Source organism: Trametes versicolor (genome assembly GCF_000271585.1).
Source record: "Trametes versicolor FP-101664 SS1 unplaced genomic scaffold TRAVEscaffold_7, whole genome shotgun sequence".
NCBI classification, from domain to species: domain Eukaryota; kingdom Fungi; phylum Basidiomycota; class Agaricomycetes; order Polyporales; family Polyporaceae; genus Trametes; species Trametes versicolor.
The window spans coordinates 721,462-736,773 of NW_007360327.1; the positions used below are offsets into that span (position 1 = coordinate 721,462).

A 15,312-nucleotide genomic window follows, 5' to 3' on the forward strand; every position below is an offset into this window, starting at 1 on the left:
CAGCAGTTGTAATATATATGAGATATCAGCGCGTCGGACATCCAGCTCGCCCTCCGCGTCCACGTTTTCTTCACCCATCGCGTCTGCGTCACCCTCGTCTGTGCCATCAACACGTCTAGTGAACCGTCAGCGATGATTTATACACAGAACGAGTTCGGTAGTATCAGGTATACTGTACACCGCTCCTGTTTCCAGGAAGGTGTACAAACGCGATAGTCATGAGCAAACGAATCATGCGTCATAACCAGGTCCAGGACCTGGCTTTCGACACGCTCACGTGCGATCAATGGAACGCGGCCGCTGGTGGCGGAGTCGCGCGCTATATAAGAGGCCACCGCGCTATCGTAACTCGCTCGCCACTCCCCCATTTACCCCCATGAGCGATCCGCAGGACGACCCCGGAGTCATCTCAATCAGCAGCGATAGCGACGACGGCGACGTCGCGCCAGCGGCCGGCCCCTCCAACGTGAACGGTCGCACCGTTGTTGCCGCACGCGACTCGGCCGAGCTGGACAGCCTACACGCGTTGGACGACGCGTCCCGCGCCCAACTGCACGTCGCGATCGCCACTGCCCCAGAGGACCGTGTTCGCGAGGCGTTCGCCGCGCTCGTGGACAGCGTTCCTGCCATCACCGAGCGCGTCTTTGGCATGCTCGTCGCTGTTCCCCCTCTCCCGGTGGCCCCGCCGAACGCAGCACCGGCACCCGACCAGGGAGCTGGCGGGCGGACAAAGCCGATGATTCCGCGCTGGCGGATATGCGAGAACTGCGAAAAGGAGTATGATGCAGGGACCATCCGCCGGGCGACGGAGTGTATCTATCACGACGGTGAGCTTCCTCCACGACTTGGTGCCGATCACGAAACAAAGGACTGAAGGCGATTATTATGCGCGTTATAGGAGAGCTCGAAATAAGCGAGGACGACTCGTGGGCTGACTGGGATGAGAACGTACACGGGCCTATGGACACCGAGGAGAACCGCATACAATTTCCAGACCAGTTTACGTGGTCGTGCTGTGAGCGCGACGGGACCCAGCCGGGGTGTGTTCAGGACGAGCACCAGCCGAAGGAGGTCCAACCTAGACAGAAAAGACTGCGATGGCACTGAGCGTCGGAGTCGGGCGAGAAGTGATGAGCAAGATGCGTGGTTGCGACAGGAGAGAATGCACCGATTATGATACAAAATCCTACAGCATAGCCCTCAGTACTCGAGCATAATGTAGTACATACACACTGCAAAGTGGTAAAACATCGAGGGGTCCATGACGCGTCAGACCTCCTCGTCAACGTCCGGCTCGCCCTCCGCGTCCATGTCTTCCTCGCCTTCCGCATCCGCGTCCTCGTCGTCCATGGCCCCAGCCCCGTCTTGCCCGTCCATGCTGATCGGCATGCTGACTCGGCCAACTGGCGCGACGGGCGACAGCTTGCTCCGCGCGAGGTCGACTCCGAACATAGTGTCGTCGCTAGGGACGCTATGCCTGCTCGGGGCGGTCGCGCCCGTCGCGGGCGTGTCCGCGTCCTCGTACTTGGTCTCGTCGACCGCCGTCTCGCCATCCGTCGCCGCCCCGTTCGCCGGCGGCTGCGATTCAGCGCGCTCGGAGGGCTCGTACTGGGGTAGCTCCTCGTCCTCTTCCTCCTCCTCGGGCAGAGCCACAACGGGCGGCTTCTCGGGCGACCGCCCGTTGGTGAGACGAGATGACTTCCGCTGAGGCGGGCTCGGAGCAATCTTCTGGCGAGGCGTCGGCCGCTCGTTGACAGACCCACGCGCACTCCGTGTCCGCCGTAGACTTGGCGTGCCGGGGGTGGTGGCAGGGTTGGACGTGACGTCCACCTCTGGGGACGACTCGACGCGCCGGCGCTTTCGCGGTGACACCGACCGGGGCGTCGGCGTCAGCGTTGCGAGCTGCCGCTTGCTGACGTGCTGGTCCGTGCTGGGCCGCCGCGAGCGCAGCTCCCGTCGGGGGTGGTCGAGTTCCATAGCGAGGCGTGCCGCGAGCGCGGCGTCGTCGTCCAATGAGTGAGTGGACTGGGCGTCGCCGTTCACCCTGCGCTGGGGAGTGGCGGAGGAATCGTCGGCCCGGGAGTGATGGGACGACTTGCGGCGATCAAGAACGGTCGACTCTCGGCGTGGCGTGTGCACCCGCCGCCTCAGGGGCGTCGATTCGATGATAGACTCGCGGGAGCGTAAGCGACGGAGAGCAGGCAGGCTGTCCTTGCGCCCTGCCTCCATTCGCTTCGAGCGCCTTGTCTCGACGACTTCTGCGTCCGGCGATCGCTGTCGGCGACTGCGGGCCTCTGCAGCGTCCGAGGGAGATGGATCTCGAGGGGCGCTCGCACGCACGACCTCGACGTCGTCGTCGTCGAACAGCGCGAATGCTGGGGAGTGATGTACAAGCTGTGACGCGCCCCCTGACCCCTCAGTATCCATCGCACTCCCATTCAGAGCAACGTCTCCAGACTTTGCGCCAGTCTCGGCTTCGCCTTGGGTCTTCTTCGCACGTGAGAGGATGAAGGGGCTCCACTTCAGCTTCTCCGCCCTGAGCTTGAAGTACCCTTTAGCCTCCCATCGCGTGAGATACTGCTCGACTTGCTCGGGATCCCACTGGACACTGTACTGTGTGGGAGGGACGAAAGGTCCCTTGGTTTTCTCGTCGTGTGTTTGCGTCCGCTGTAGGTGTTTCCGTGCAATGCCGCTCTTCCGTCCCTTCACAAACTTGATAGACTGTCCGGGAAGAGGCTTGAGAGGCCGGGAGGAGTCGAGAATGGAAATCATGTCGAGTTGCACGAGAGTGCTGTGGATGTCTTCGAGCGTCATAGACGTCGCGGCGCTGATGTCTGGGAAACTTAGTCAGAAAGATCGTAGGTGGAGCTGCGTCAGGAATGGGCGGTACCTTCTAGTCGTGGATTAGGTGGGGCATCCCGTAAGTAGCGCATTAAAGACAGTGTCCAGTAGTTCTTGTAGCCTAACGCGCCAAGTGCAGACAGCGGTTTCTCCGGAGAGCCCGCTCTCTGCTCCTTCTTGGACAGCAGATAACCTACAACACGATTAGCTCATAATATGCGCACCCTATGGCAAGAATAAGACTCACTGAAGTCAATAAGTAGATTACCCCACCCCTGCCGCTGTCGCACAGGCAAAGTCATGATGCAGCTGACGTTGTAGCTCTTCGGGCTGAGCTTCTCCTTGCTAAAGTACCCGACGAAGTGCGCGCCCATGTCGTCCGTCTCCGTCATCACGTAGAATAGAAAGGGTTCGACGTCGTAGAAGAGCGACTTGTGGTCGAGAAACATTTTGGACAGAAGACACAGGTTCTGGCAGTAGATCTTGTTCTTGCGCCCGTCAACCTCAAAGATGGATATCTTCCCGTCGCGGTAAATCTCGTCGCCGGGAGGATGTCGAACTTTGCACTTCGTCTGACAGGACGCGCTGAATTAGCAACGCCAGGAATAAGATCAAGAAGCTCACCTGATGCCTGCTCGCGCTGAATCGACTCTTCATGTACTTCAAGCAGTACTCGCACATCCATAGACGACCGTCCGGGATGGCGGCATACTCTTCAGGGAACGGCGCGTCGTACCACGTCTCGATATCGTATTCGCCGATGCGAATTTTGCGGATTCTGAGGCCGTTGGGTGGAAACAGTGCATGTGGGCCGGGTGTGGCGGAAGAGGGTGCTGGGGACATGGAAGAGGTTGGTAGGGTGGGAGTTGGTGGAATGGCATGGTGCGCAGAGGAACGTAAGGGACGAGTGGACGGGCCAGCCACTGGCGTTTCTGGAGGTTCCGGAGGAGCGCGGGGAGTCAGTCGATCCTATGAAGTATTCAGCACCGCATAGCATGTTCGGCGGTATATTGGGCGCACCTCGGCGTGTATGCGACTTCGCTCAAACCTCTGCATGTCGCTGTCCTTAATGCTGGTGTCGCGGACGTCACGGTCCTCGATGCTCAGAATTTCGTCGAACAGACCGCGCTCGGTCTCCTCCTGCGCCGCGCCGTCGTCTCGTGCCTTGCCCTTTCCTCGAGCGGGTACCCTTAATCTGATCGTGGGGGTCTCGTTCTCCGCGGCCGGAGAGTTCACGCGTATACGGAGTCGCCTGACGGTGGGCACAGGGGTGGACGGACCTGCCTCCGGTTGTGTTTCCCCCCCGAGTACAGCATCCTTCCCTTTCCGGCCCTTGCGAAGCTTGCTCTTCCTGCGCGGTGTAGGGTCTGCAAGGTCACCTTCCACCTCAGACGCGTCAGTAGTCACAGGGTACTCGGGGAGATCGGACTGTGGCATTTGGTATGGCGACGAGGGGACGAGGGATGGGTGTATTTCCTGGATTTCTGGGGACCGCGAGGAATGGTATTGATCAGGGAAAGTTTCTCCAACGCGAGGGCAGGATGGGCAGTGCCAGGTTCCTTCCGGAGGTGCGCGGAACGGGGGGTCGAAGCAGGACATGTGCCACCCTAGAAGAGGTTAACGTCATCCAGCATATTCACTGAGCGTGCTTACCTCGATCGCAGTGGTCGCATATGAGCATTGACGCCTGCAAGTCCATTGAGATCGGTGGAGAGGACCCGGGAAACATGCAGGCACTCACCTCGTTGCCCTTACGCCGGCACACGCTACAGCTCTTGCAGGTCGCACATTGCCAGTCATAGCCACGCATCGCGTCTCCCATGTTGTCAAGCCCCATGCAAGAAGGGTGGCCTAGGGAGATCATGAATACAATGTAACCGCTACAAGCAGTCGACGAACTCACCGCTCCGCCCGCAATCGACGCAGCTGACCATCTGTTCGGGCTCTCCATCCTTGTTCTTCGTATCGTTTCCGTTGCAGAAACCGCATTCCTCTTCGCGAGCCGGCGGGCGTTTCCGCTTCTTGAGGGGTTTCGAGGGGAGAGGGACCGGCTCGACCGGCTCTTCCATTGGAATGTATTCGGGAGGAGCTTGTGCGAAGGGGTCGCCTTGAGGTCCTTGTGGATATTGTTGGGTGCGAGGGAAGCCATATGAAGAGTAGGGGTACGAAGGCTGAGCGGCCTGCGGCGCGGGCGAATCAGCTTTGACGTCCACGCGAAGCGTGCAAACATGAGCGCGACGCGACGCGTCCTGCGACTTCGCGCCGCGACATTCGCACAAACGCCCTTCAACACCCGTTACACTCACCTCATTCCTCTCGGAAACACCATTCCCAGCCATCAGCGCGGGGTCGAGCGGGGGTTCGCTGAGCGCGGGGTCGATCGGTATGTCGCCACCATTGCTGAAAGGCGTGCCGGTGTCCCAAGACTGCTCGCGGCTGTCGGCCGCGCTGTTAGGAAACGGCAAGCCCACCATCGGGGGCGATGTCGACGAGGCCTAGTCGGGGAGTGCGGGGAGCTGTGAGCCCTTGAACGAGGCCGCCGTCGTCGGGAGCAGGCTGGATACGAGTTGTTTATGCTTTGTTTGGCGATGTGGGGTGGACTTGTATTGAGGCTTATGCGTTCCTTACCCAATTTGTAGTATCCTTACAGGCCGAGCACTGACACTGCTAGTATCAACACTTACCGTGCTTCATTGCGAGTGTTACACCAGCTTGACAAATGGTCAGAATTGGGGCCAAAATCCGTTTCTTGTGCATATATGCACAAATAAATATAGGCGCCCGTTCGCCGCGATCGTCTTCCGCCCAATTGGTGCGCATTTGCAAGTTGATATGCAACTCGTTACCACTACTGGCTAACGTCACCGACGGCGCACGCCCGGCATACGTCTCACATATGACAACCAGTAAGCAATCGGTCTGAATACGTTGCGCTATTCAGGGCCTCGTAATGCATTATTTCGGATTGGGAGAGCTCTCTGGAGGCATATGGGGTCGCTAGTTGCGACTGGTTCAGATATTCGCCTTGGTGTTATTGAAGTACTGAATATGAAATATGTTATAGCCATTTTCTTATCGACAGACTGCGGCCATTTTACTCCCGCACATCACGCTGCACCACCGTCTCGCCTAGGCGTTCTGCCAATACTTTCATTCACGCAGGAACGGTCATAACGACAACCTCCAGGCTCCCAACACATCCACAACCCTCACTCGCGGTAGAGCACCATCTAAACAGCTCTTCTGCACTTATAATGATATACAGAACACATTTGTATAATGTTCGAGCGTCCAGAGACTCGAGACAGACTCATTTGCTGTCCTGTAAATCACCTGGTGCATGCTAGCGCCGGAGGTAAGCTACTGCGTTTCGTATAGTGCACTCCAAGCTCCATGAGAGCAAGAAAATTACAATGGCCTATCAACTGTACTCCTAATCGGCGTCTCTATCCGTTGTATGATTAGCTCTTACATCACCCATACAAGTTGTGAACCGGCGCAGATGGCCTGTAAGCGTAACTCGGAGGGCCACTTAGGTGGCGTTCTGGGGTCCCAGTCAAACAAGCGCCGGGTGCGGCTGAGTGAGCCGTCGACAAGCCGAGCCCAGTGCAAGCACCTGTTCACCTCACGTACCGGTGCGCGCCATGCTCCCTCCGTATCTAAACAGCAGCGCATTTGCATGCCTATGTGGCGAACATGTACACTTCACGCTATCTTCGACCGCATGGCACGTCTGGTGAAGAGAGAGGGTGGAAATAAAGGGCTTCCAGCCGCACTTGATTGCACAGACGCCCGTCGAGGAGGACTCCAACGAACGGCGAGCAAACTGTCGGATACATCTCAGTCTCTATGCGGCAGACTTGGGGGGTGTGAGGCGGGGAGAGTGGGGCACAGATGGATCGGAACGATGAGGGACGGGGCCGGGGGCGGGCGAGAAAAGGGCGGTTTGCGTAAGAGTGGCTGAGAGGCGTGGCTCTCTAGAACCAAACAACAAATAAGGGATGTCGTGGGCAGCGACACTCTCAGCTCGAAACTGCTCTGCGCTATATCAGTTTGATAGCTCCCTCCCCCCCTCTCCTTATAACCACCATCTCCTCGTCGCCCACACGCCCGCCATGCAGGCAGCGGTGCACCAGCTAGCCCCGCAGATGCTTCCCCAGTTCTCCCACCAATCTCATCGCCCACCACCGTCCAACAACATCGGCGCCATGCCCACTCCCCCCATTACAGCAAGGAAACGCAAGCGGCAGCAGTTCACGGTCACCTACAGCGAGGTCCAGGAGGTCGACAGCTCGGGCAAGGTGCGCGAAGTCATCGTCATCGACGACACTCCGCCCCCCTCCACCGTCTCCCCCGCAACGACGCACACGGCCATGTACTCGGCCTCCTACCAACCTCCAATGTACTCTGCGCCTATCCGCACGAGAGCGCGGGCTGCGGCCGAAGCACAAGCTCTATCCGCCAGCACATCCTCAACAGCTGCAGCGACTGCCCCCGCCCCGAAGAAGCGTAAGAGAGACGCCGCGGATGATGTCGGTACCGTGTCCAAGAAGACCATTACCAACGGCCAGCTGTCGAATGCTATCGCCCCCGCGAAAGTGTATCCCAGCAGTAGCGGCACTCTTGTTGAGGATGTGAGTCTCCCTGTGTACCTACGTTCGAACATCGCTGATCTATCTCTCAACTATCAGGCGTCAAAGGCCCAGGTATCCTGCGACGACAAAGAGGGACACTATATCATCGTCCCAGATGATATAATTAACAGGCGTTGTAGGTATCCGTCGCCCCTTCGCTCGCCAACTGAATTGACAATGTGGCACACAGACCGGACCGTCCGTCTACTAGGCCAAGGGACGTTCGGCAAGGTGGTCGAGGCCGTCGATACCGAGACCAACCGGAGGGTCGCAATCAAGATAATCCGCGCTATCCCGAAATATCGAGACGCGAGTAAGATCGAGGTGCGGGTCCTACAGAAGCTCAAAGAGCGGGATCCCCTCAATCGACAGTGGGTGTCCATTTATCAAACGCCGTCTTCGCCGTCCCACTCATACTTTTCATTAGCAAATGCATCCACTTGCTTGCTTGGTTCGACCACCGCAACCACATCTGTCTAGTGTCTGAGCTGCTGGGCATGTGTGTGTACGATTTCTTGAAGGAGAACGACTTCGCCCCCTTTCCTCGTCAACATATACAATCATTCGCAAGGCAACTTCTCGGCAGTGTAGCATGTAAGTGGACCTGTGCCCTCCCCACCATACACAGCTGACATCGCTTCTGTAGTTCTCCACGAACTCCATCTCATTCACACGGACTTGAAGCCAGAAAATATCTTATTGGTAAACAACGACTATCAAGTGGTGCAGGTTCCCACATCATCGAAGGTCGGCAAATTTGGCTCTATGTGGAGACTTAGTTATACTGACGAGCATTTATCCGTCAGCGCGGCGCTCCCACCAGAAGCAAACGCCTATTGCATTCAACAGACATCCGCCTGATCGACTTCGGTTCTGCGACATTTGAGGATGAATATCACTCTAGTGTCGTATCGACTCGCCACTACCGCGCTCCCGAGATCATTCTCGGTACGTCTTATGGTTCTGACGCGTCAACTCGGCACTCATTCTCCACCGGTGACAGGCCTTGGCTGGTCCTTTCCCTGCGACGCCTTCTCACTCGGCTGCATCCTCGTCGAGTTCTACACTGGCGTAGCGCTCTTCCAGACACACGACAACTTGGAGCATCTGGCAATGATGGAGCAAGTTATGGGGAAGATGCCAGAACGCTTCGCTCGATCTGGGGCGCGTGCGAAGCCAGAATACTTCAAAGAAGGCAGCAAACTCGACTGGCCGAAACCCAAGGCGACGAGGCAGAGCAAGAAAGAAGTCCGAGCATGTCGAAGTTTGCAGGTTCGTGTCACCATTCTCCGCCGTCTTTCGCGCGATACTGACAGCTGTCGCGCCTTCAGGAGATCATCCCTGCTACAGACGCTATCAACCGCTCATTCTTGGACCTTGTCAAGCGGCTTCTTACCTTCGACCCCGCCCAGAGGATCACCGTCAAGGAGGCCCTCAACCACCCCTACTTCTCACTCCAAGCCCCTGACGAATACTGAACGATCTCTATGCTTCCCTCCCGTCTATCTGTCGGTTCCACCAATGGTGCCAGTGTCGGTACGATATGGACAGGCCTCCCACTGCCGTTGTATACTCTCCCTCCGTCTACATACAGTATCGCTGTCGCCGTCGCATGGTCGCTATTCCGTCCGCTACTACCTGAAGCTCGTCGCCGTCGTCTCCTGGAGGTATTCTACTCTTGTACAACATGCATTAGTGCGCAACTACCCTGTCCCGTCCACCCTTCTTCTCCTCATTATCGTCGGGACCCTGTCGAGTAATCTTTCCCAACTCACCTTCTTCGCCTTCGCCATCCATCGCTCCTTCATATCCTTTGCCGACGTTGAACGCGACACCTCTGCAACACACTGTGTTTCTGCCACCTCTCCCTCGTTGCCCCATCCTGTATCTATCGCTCGACCCGTGTCTCTTGTTTCTCCTACTAAGCTTATATACATAGATGCAGCAGCCCATGTCCGATACAAAGCCCCCGCCCGGCGCCGCGCTGCTCCACCCAATGGACGGCCAGGAGCCTCAGCCTGGAGGATGCCCGTAACCCTGCCTTGGCCCGTGCGCAGAGCACTACTCCCGCGCAGGCTTACGTTGAGGGTCAGAACGGCGGCCCCGGGAACGGCCCGCCCGTCGCTAGCCACTGGCCAGCCCACACGGCCTTCTCCGCAGTCCAGATCTGCAGGCACCTCGGAACGGCATTGCGCAAGCCCTCAGGTGCGTTCGTCCTCCGTCGCCGCACATCTCCTATCATATATATCTCGTCATCCTCTATGGCACGCTCGCAGGATATCCCGCATCCATCTCGTCCCACTCCTTTGCTCGGCACGGCAGAGCATTGCGTCTCAGAGCTCGCCCGAAGATACACCAGTGCCGTGCCAAGTTACCGCAAGCTCGGGCCCTGCCCGCCATTTGCATAGAGCCCGGAGCAGGTCTGATGCTCGGCGGCGCATCCCTTCGCACACCGAGCTCGCCCCGCGAAGCACGCTGGCCTTGTGACCCCCATGGGAAAGCGCGCCGTGACCACTCAATCCGCTGCGCTGACTGGCCGTGCGCAGGCCGGCCTCGCCTGGAGGTAGTGCGGGAGCGATTGGCAATGGACAAATGGACAGGCAGGCGAGCGGCGAGCGGCGCTTTGGGCTGTTTACGTGGACGGGCGCGGCAGGAGTGTCCCGGGGTGCCGTGCGCAGGTGGGAGAGCTCAGGCAGCCAATGCGAGGCCGTGCTCTTGTCGATTGGAGGTGCGTTGGAGTGGGGCGCGCCGCAAGCTATACTACACTGGTTGGTGCGATTGTCTTAATACGCACCAGGAATCGAGATGACGATCAGTACGGAGATGGTCGTAGGTGTGTTCTCGGCTCCGCACAGCGAGATACGGTCTCCTGGGCCCTGGCCTATCACCTGTCTTCCGGGCGTTCGGTAACGGGGTACGAGGTTCCGGACTGCGACTCGGGTCCTCGAAACGACATGCCCGAGCAGGCCGACGCATAGGCAGGATCGCCAGTAGTAAAATCTGTTGCAGTGCATGCAACGCGATGCGTCGCTCAAAACCCAGTACAAATGGAAGCAGTGCTAAACTAAAGCCAGTCCGAAAGCCAGTCCAGTCCGACAGCAGGTAGAGTCCAAGCAGCGTGTATGTACAGGTCGCCCAGCAGGGCAAGCGTCCGTGAAGTGGGAGCGCGGCGCAGCGCGCACTCGGGCGCGCACGCGCGCGCGAGATGGAGCGGGACTCCAGGAGCGTCCGTGAGCTCAAGCCTAGACGAGCTTCGCGAGCGACATCTGGTTCTTAGTCACGTCCGTCGAGAAGTACGCGTTCTTCAAGAACACGTCGCCGACGAGCCACGTCGTCGCGCCGTCGATCTCGCCCGAGCTGATGCCAGACACACAGGTCTCGCCCGTGTCGTCCGCCTGCGCGAAGATGAGGTCGCGCGTGTCGATCGCGAACGCCTGCCCGGCGAACGTGAGCGCGACGCTCGCGGTCGTGTTGCACGGGAGCGTGAACCCGCCCTGGCCGTCGGACGCGGCGCCGGGGATCGCGGCGTGCACGGCGGCGGCGTCCGCGTCGGGCGCGACGATGAGCGTCGTGCCGGTGTCGAGGATCGCGGAGCGCCCGGTGAGGCCGAGGTCCGTGCCGTCGACGGACGCGCTGTCCATCGCGCCCTCCCAGAAGCCGTCCTGCGAGACGTTGTCGAAGGTGACGAGCGTGGACGCGTCGAACTTGGAGTCGTCGAGCGCGCCGAACGTGATCTCGCCGTCGTTCAGGTTGTCCGCGAGGCGCGAGATCTTGTAGGAGGTGATCGCGTCGTCGATGAGACCGGCCTTTGCGAGGGCCTCGACGGGCGTGAGGGTGCCCTGCTGGGAGAGGGTCTGTAATATTGGGCCACGATCAGCGCATGCTCACACACACACGGGATAAGAAAATTGAAATGAAGGCACGCACCGACTGGGCGAGGCCCATGAGACCGTCAAAGGGGACACTGTCATCCGAGAAGTCCTGGGTCTCCTCAGCGGCGACACCGAACGTGTGGCCGGTGAGCGCGAGGCCCGCTACGGTGATGTCGTCCTGGACGATGGTGCCCGCGACGGCGCCGGTGCCGTACGTGACCTGGAACTGCTGGGTGGAGTCCTGGAAGGTAGAGGAGGTCGTCGCGCCGAGGAACTGGTGGTTGCCCTAGAGATGACACGAGAAGAGTGGAGTGAGCATGATGTACGCCTGCGGCGCGTCCAATCGCGTGTGAATGGTACGTACGCAGTCCCCGCCCGCAGACGATTGGCAGCCCTCCGCTCCGACCCAGAGATCGGCGGAACCCGAGTCCATGAGGATGTTGAAGTCGCGGGGCGGTGTGCCCATCTGGATCGTCGCGATGTACCCGACGTCCTTCGCCCTAAAAGGTGCAGTGCGCATCAGCACCTCGCAACCGCCAAAATTTAATGGGGCATCACTCACTCAATCGCAAGGCCAAGCGAGTTGTCCGCGGTGGGCGTGTCCGCAGGAGTGAGGCTGCTGGACGCGGTCGCAGACGCGTCCGCCGCAGAGTCCGTAGCAGTAGCAGAAGCAGCTGTGCCATTGCCCGCGGCAGCCTGCTGTGCCCCCTTGCCGTGCTTCTTCTTGCCCTTGGTCGCAGCCTGGTTCTTCACGGCCGCGGTCACGGTGGGGTCGTCGTCCTCGGTGAAGGAGTCGACGAAGTCCGAGAACGCCTGGACGGCTGCGGCGGCCTTGTCCTTCGCGCCTTGACGGTTGTAGCGCTTCTCGTTCGCATTCGCCGTGAAGTTGGGCCGGCCTGCCGCAGGGATGAAGAGACGCTTCGCGATCTTCTCCGCCATGTTGCGCTTGGTCGGGGGCGCGCGGCCCTGCATGCGCGCGATGCGCTTCACGCTGCGGTTAATGTGCTGCTGCAGGAGCTGTGGCGCGCGCGTCAGAATATGCGCCACACAGGTAATACTGCATGAATTTGCTCACGATTTGCGGGTGGACATCGTCGCGGGTCTGGTGGATGCGGGTGAGTGGTAGGGTGACGGAGCGGCTGCGCTTCGCGGGTGCTGCCTCGACGCTGCCGGAAGTGGCTGAAAGAATGTAGAGCACGCTGGCGAGCAGGGTGGTGAAAGAGAGAGCGAGCTGCATGGTGGACCGGCCTGCGCTGTAACCTGACAGAAGAAACTACTGAAGGAAGCCTAAGGAGAGACAAGGACCCGGCCTTGCAGAAGGAGGGGAGGAGGAGGGGGAGGCGTAAGGGGGAGTACAAGGCCCGGGGCTATATAACGCTCCATGGAAGGTGACAACGAGGCACGGGCAGCACAAAAGGGTTCTCCCGCTTACATCGGGTTGGCGCTGCGCAGAGCGCGTCCGTCCGCGTCAGTGCACGCACAACGAGCACCCCGCATTCCTAGCCGAGGGTGGAGCATCGACGCCTTCCATCTCCGGACACTGCTTCTGCCTGATACGCACAGTCCACACCTCTCCCTCGTCCTCTTTCCGCATGCGCGCGTTCATAAAATCGAGCCTCGCCCCCACAGCTTCAGAGAGGCACCACAAGTAAGATACAAAACGGTCCAGAGGTTTCCGATGGGCGGGTGGAAGAAAGAGCTTTCCGAATATTGATCTCCGCCTCCGCAGCACCCCGCAGCAGCTGGTCAAAATGGCCTTCCCCGGAATTGCGACACCGATTGCCCGATCACAAACTGGGCCTTCCCTTGGCAACAGCTTGGGCACCTCGGCGACGACGAGCAACCCACCCAAACCACCCAATCAGCGCTCCCAGGGCCGGCCAATCAGGCTTCGAAAATCGCACTTTGCAATGTTCGGGTCCGCGTTACAGTCATTTGCATAATAAACTGCAGTGTCGCGCGCCGCGAGAGCCTATTTGTTCCGAACAAACAAAGCCCGATATAGTAAACATCGGCGCCTGATCAAGATATGACCGGGAGCGGTCTTATCTTGTAAGGCTAAATCGCCCTTCGGGTACATGCTGACCTCCCTCGGAAGTTGCCAAAAGTCTTCAAATGTTACTCTGTACAGCCCTACCAAATTATGGCCTCTGTGGAGGAAAAACAATGTAATGGTGTTATCATGGTCGGCGATGTTCTGCTGATCAAGCGCCGCTACATACTATATCGGGCTTTGTTTGCTCGGAACAAATAGGCTCTCGCGGCGCGCGACACTGCAGTTTATTATGCAAACGACTGTAGCCTGGCGAACGAGGAAAGTAGGAACACAGGCTAAACTATTGCTACGATATTACATCTACCAATAATAGGCACGCACGGTCATGGCGAAGAAACGGCGTCCATTTATAAGAGCGCGAGGCTCGTCCTACGCTGCGGTGGCCAGAGGCATCGAGGATCACAGCCGCGCCTTCGCTGCTGCGTCGTCGGCCAGGTTGCCCACGATGAGCACGTCCTTGGACAGCGCCTCAATAGCATCCCTGTACAGCTCACGCTGCATCAACGGATAACGTCAAGTTAGCAATGCACACTGCAGATCATCAGCGGGCGAAGCACGACTGATGCACGCACCCTGTTCACGCCCCACACGCCCAGCTTCGGGAGGGAGTCGATGCTCTCAGCGAGCGCCTGCGCCTCCGCGACGATGCCCTCGGTGTTCCCGGCGGCAAGGCGGTCGACGAGCCCGAGCGACAGACACTCGCTCGGCGTGAAGCGGTGCCCCTCCAAGACGATCTTGCGGAGTGTCTGCGGGTTCGGCGACTTGGCTTTCAAGACAGCAACCAGTGAGAGGGGCAGGGTCGCGCCGAAGTGAATCTGCGAATACGGTCAGGGGGATGCGAGGCGAGGCGCGTCGTGGGGTGCGCACCTCGTTCATGCATAGCCAGGCATTGCGCTTGCTGCCGTCGGACATGACACGGTAGTCGCAGGCCATGGCGAGGGCCATGCCTCCTGCAAACGCGTGCCCGTTGACCGCAGCGATGGTGGGGACTGAAACGCGTCGACTTTAGCAGATGCGCGGACTGCACAGGATTTGGCTTACTCGGGAAGGTAAGAAGACGATGCAGCATCGGGTTGAATATCACTGTTTCATCACCATTATTCAGCCACCATTCAAAGGTCACGTCCGGAACAACCCCACGCACCTGGGAAGAAATTCGTGCTGAAGGTAGGGTCCTTGCTGGCACCCGCAAAGTCCAGGCCTGATAGAAATGTCAGATATTCGACTACGAACTATGACGCGCGCAGCACCCACCATTGCTAAAGAACTTGTCCTGCTTGCGGTTCCCGACAATAATGAGCGCACCCTTGCACAACTTCTCGTCTTTCTTCGCCTGGCCAGTGCGCCAGTTCTCGCGCCAGTGCCTCTCCACGATGTCAAGTGCGGGCTTGAAAGCCTTGAGGATGAATGTCTCCGTCAGGCGGCTGTCTGCGCCATTGTGCATTTCGAGCACCCATAGGGCAGGCGTCGCTATATTGTGCCGAAGGATTAATGAGCACTTTCGCACTTCGCCGGAACGGATGTATGAATGACGCACGATGGGTGACCGTAACAAGCGGGTTCTCGCTGGGCAAGCTGACTGGGTACGACATCGCTCTTAACTCTATATGTCGTCTGTGCTAGCCTCGGTGTAGATTATACACGAGACGGTGGTGTTCAAAGGGCAGTCGACCTCGCAGTACGTTCACGGTGTCCGGTTTGTCAAGTGGCCCGGGGAGAAGGAGCACAAGCGGCTGTAGCCCGAGTCTGATTCACGTGTTCACGCCTCCATCCCTCTTTCAGGGGGCGTCCCGGTGACGAGGCGGCCTTGCTCCCCGTAGCATGTTCGACAGTATCACAGCAAGAGCGTTCAGCGAGGCAGGACGATGATATGAAATGCGCCGGTTCATGAATGAAGGAGGAGTGTGAA

The 15,312-nt window shown here is 58.9% G+C and overlaps 6 protein-coding genes across 6 annotated transcripts; 2 read left to right on the forward strand and 4 right to left on the reverse strand.

Annotated features, from left to right (window-relative positions):
• Positions 1–376: 376 nt before the first annotated feature.
• TRAVEDRAFT_125706 (uncharacterized protein) lies at positions 377–1,107 on the forward strand (the record flags this gene model as incomplete). The annotated part of the gene is made up of 2 exons (XM_008041380.1): positions 377–827; positions 899–1,107. The coding sequence occupies 2 exons, from the start codon at positions 377–379 to the stop codon at positions 1,105–1,107; spliced, it is 660 nt and encodes a 219-aa protein (XP_008039571.1).
• A 1,766-nt stretch (positions 1,108–2,873) lies between these two features.
• TRAVEDRAFT_125838 (histone acetyltransferase) lies at positions 2,874–3,684 on the reverse strand (the record flags this gene model as incomplete). The annotated part of the gene is made up of 3 exons (XM_008041381.1): positions 2,874–3,034; positions 3,089–3,413; positions 3,466–3,684. The coding sequence occupies 3 exons, from the start codon at positions 3,682–3,684 to the stop codon at positions 2,874–2,876; spliced, it is 705 nt and encodes a 234-aa protein (XP_008039572.1).
• A 126-nt stretch (positions 3,685–3,810) lies between these two features.
• On the reverse strand, positions 3,811–4,775 carry TRAVEDRAFT_125931 (uncharacterized protein; the record flags this gene model as incomplete). Its single annotated transcript, XM_008041382.1, has 4 exons — positions 3,811–4,448; positions 4,495–4,528; positions 4,583–4,692; positions 4,745–4,775. 4 exons carry the CDS (start codon positions 4,773–4,775, stop codon positions 3,811–3,813), a joined length of 813 nt encoding a protein of 270 aa, XP_008039573.1.
• A 2,274-nt stretch (positions 4,776–7,049) lies between these two features.
• On the forward strand, positions 7,050–10,096 carry TRAVEDRAFT_149703 (CMGC/CLK protein kinase; the record flags this gene model as incomplete). Its single annotated transcript, XM_008041383.1, has 9 exons — positions 7,050–7,475; positions 7,533–7,611; positions 7,666–7,846; positions 7,903–8,069; positions 8,122–8,222; positions 8,282–8,423; positions 8,479–8,747; positions 8,807–9,680; positions 9,752–10,096. The coding sequence occupies 8 exons, from the start codon at positions 7,050–7,052 to the stop codon at positions 8,951–8,953; spliced, it is 1,512 nt and encodes a 503-aa protein (XP_008039574.1). The 3' UTR covers positions 8,954–9,680; positions 9,752–10,096.
• A 62-nt stretch (positions 10,097–10,158) lies between these two features.
• On the reverse strand, positions 10,159–13,080 carry TRAVEDRAFT_169073 (acid protease). Its single transcript, XM_008041384.1, has 5 exons — positions 12,423–13,080; positions 11,910–12,364; positions 11,712–11,847; positions 11,403–11,633; positions 10,159–11,329 (listed from the first exon to the last, which is right to left on the reverse strand). The coding sequence occupies exons 1-5, from the start codon at positions 12,582–12,584 to the stop codon at positions 10,718–10,720; spliced, it is 1,596 nt and encodes a 531-aa protein (XP_008039575.1). The 5' UTR covers positions 12,585–13,080; the 3' UTR covers positions 10,159–10,717.
• Positions 13,081–13,592: 512 nt separating this feature from the next.
• Positions 13,593–15,204, reverse strand: TRAVEDRAFT_149709 (ClpP/crotonase). The gene is made up of 7 exons (XM_008041385.1): positions 14,941–15,204; positions 14,658–14,873; positions 14,548–14,604; positions 14,445–14,486; positions 14,271–14,392; positions 13,976–14,218; positions 13,593–13,898 (listed from the first exon to the last, which is right to left on the reverse strand). Exons 1-7 carry the CDS (start codon positions 14,993–14,995, stop codon positions 13,803–13,805), a joined length of 831 nt encoding a protein of 276 aa, XP_008039576.1. The 5' UTR covers positions 14,996–15,204; the 3' UTR covers positions 13,593–13,802.
• Positions 15,205–15,312: the final 108 nt, after the last annotated feature.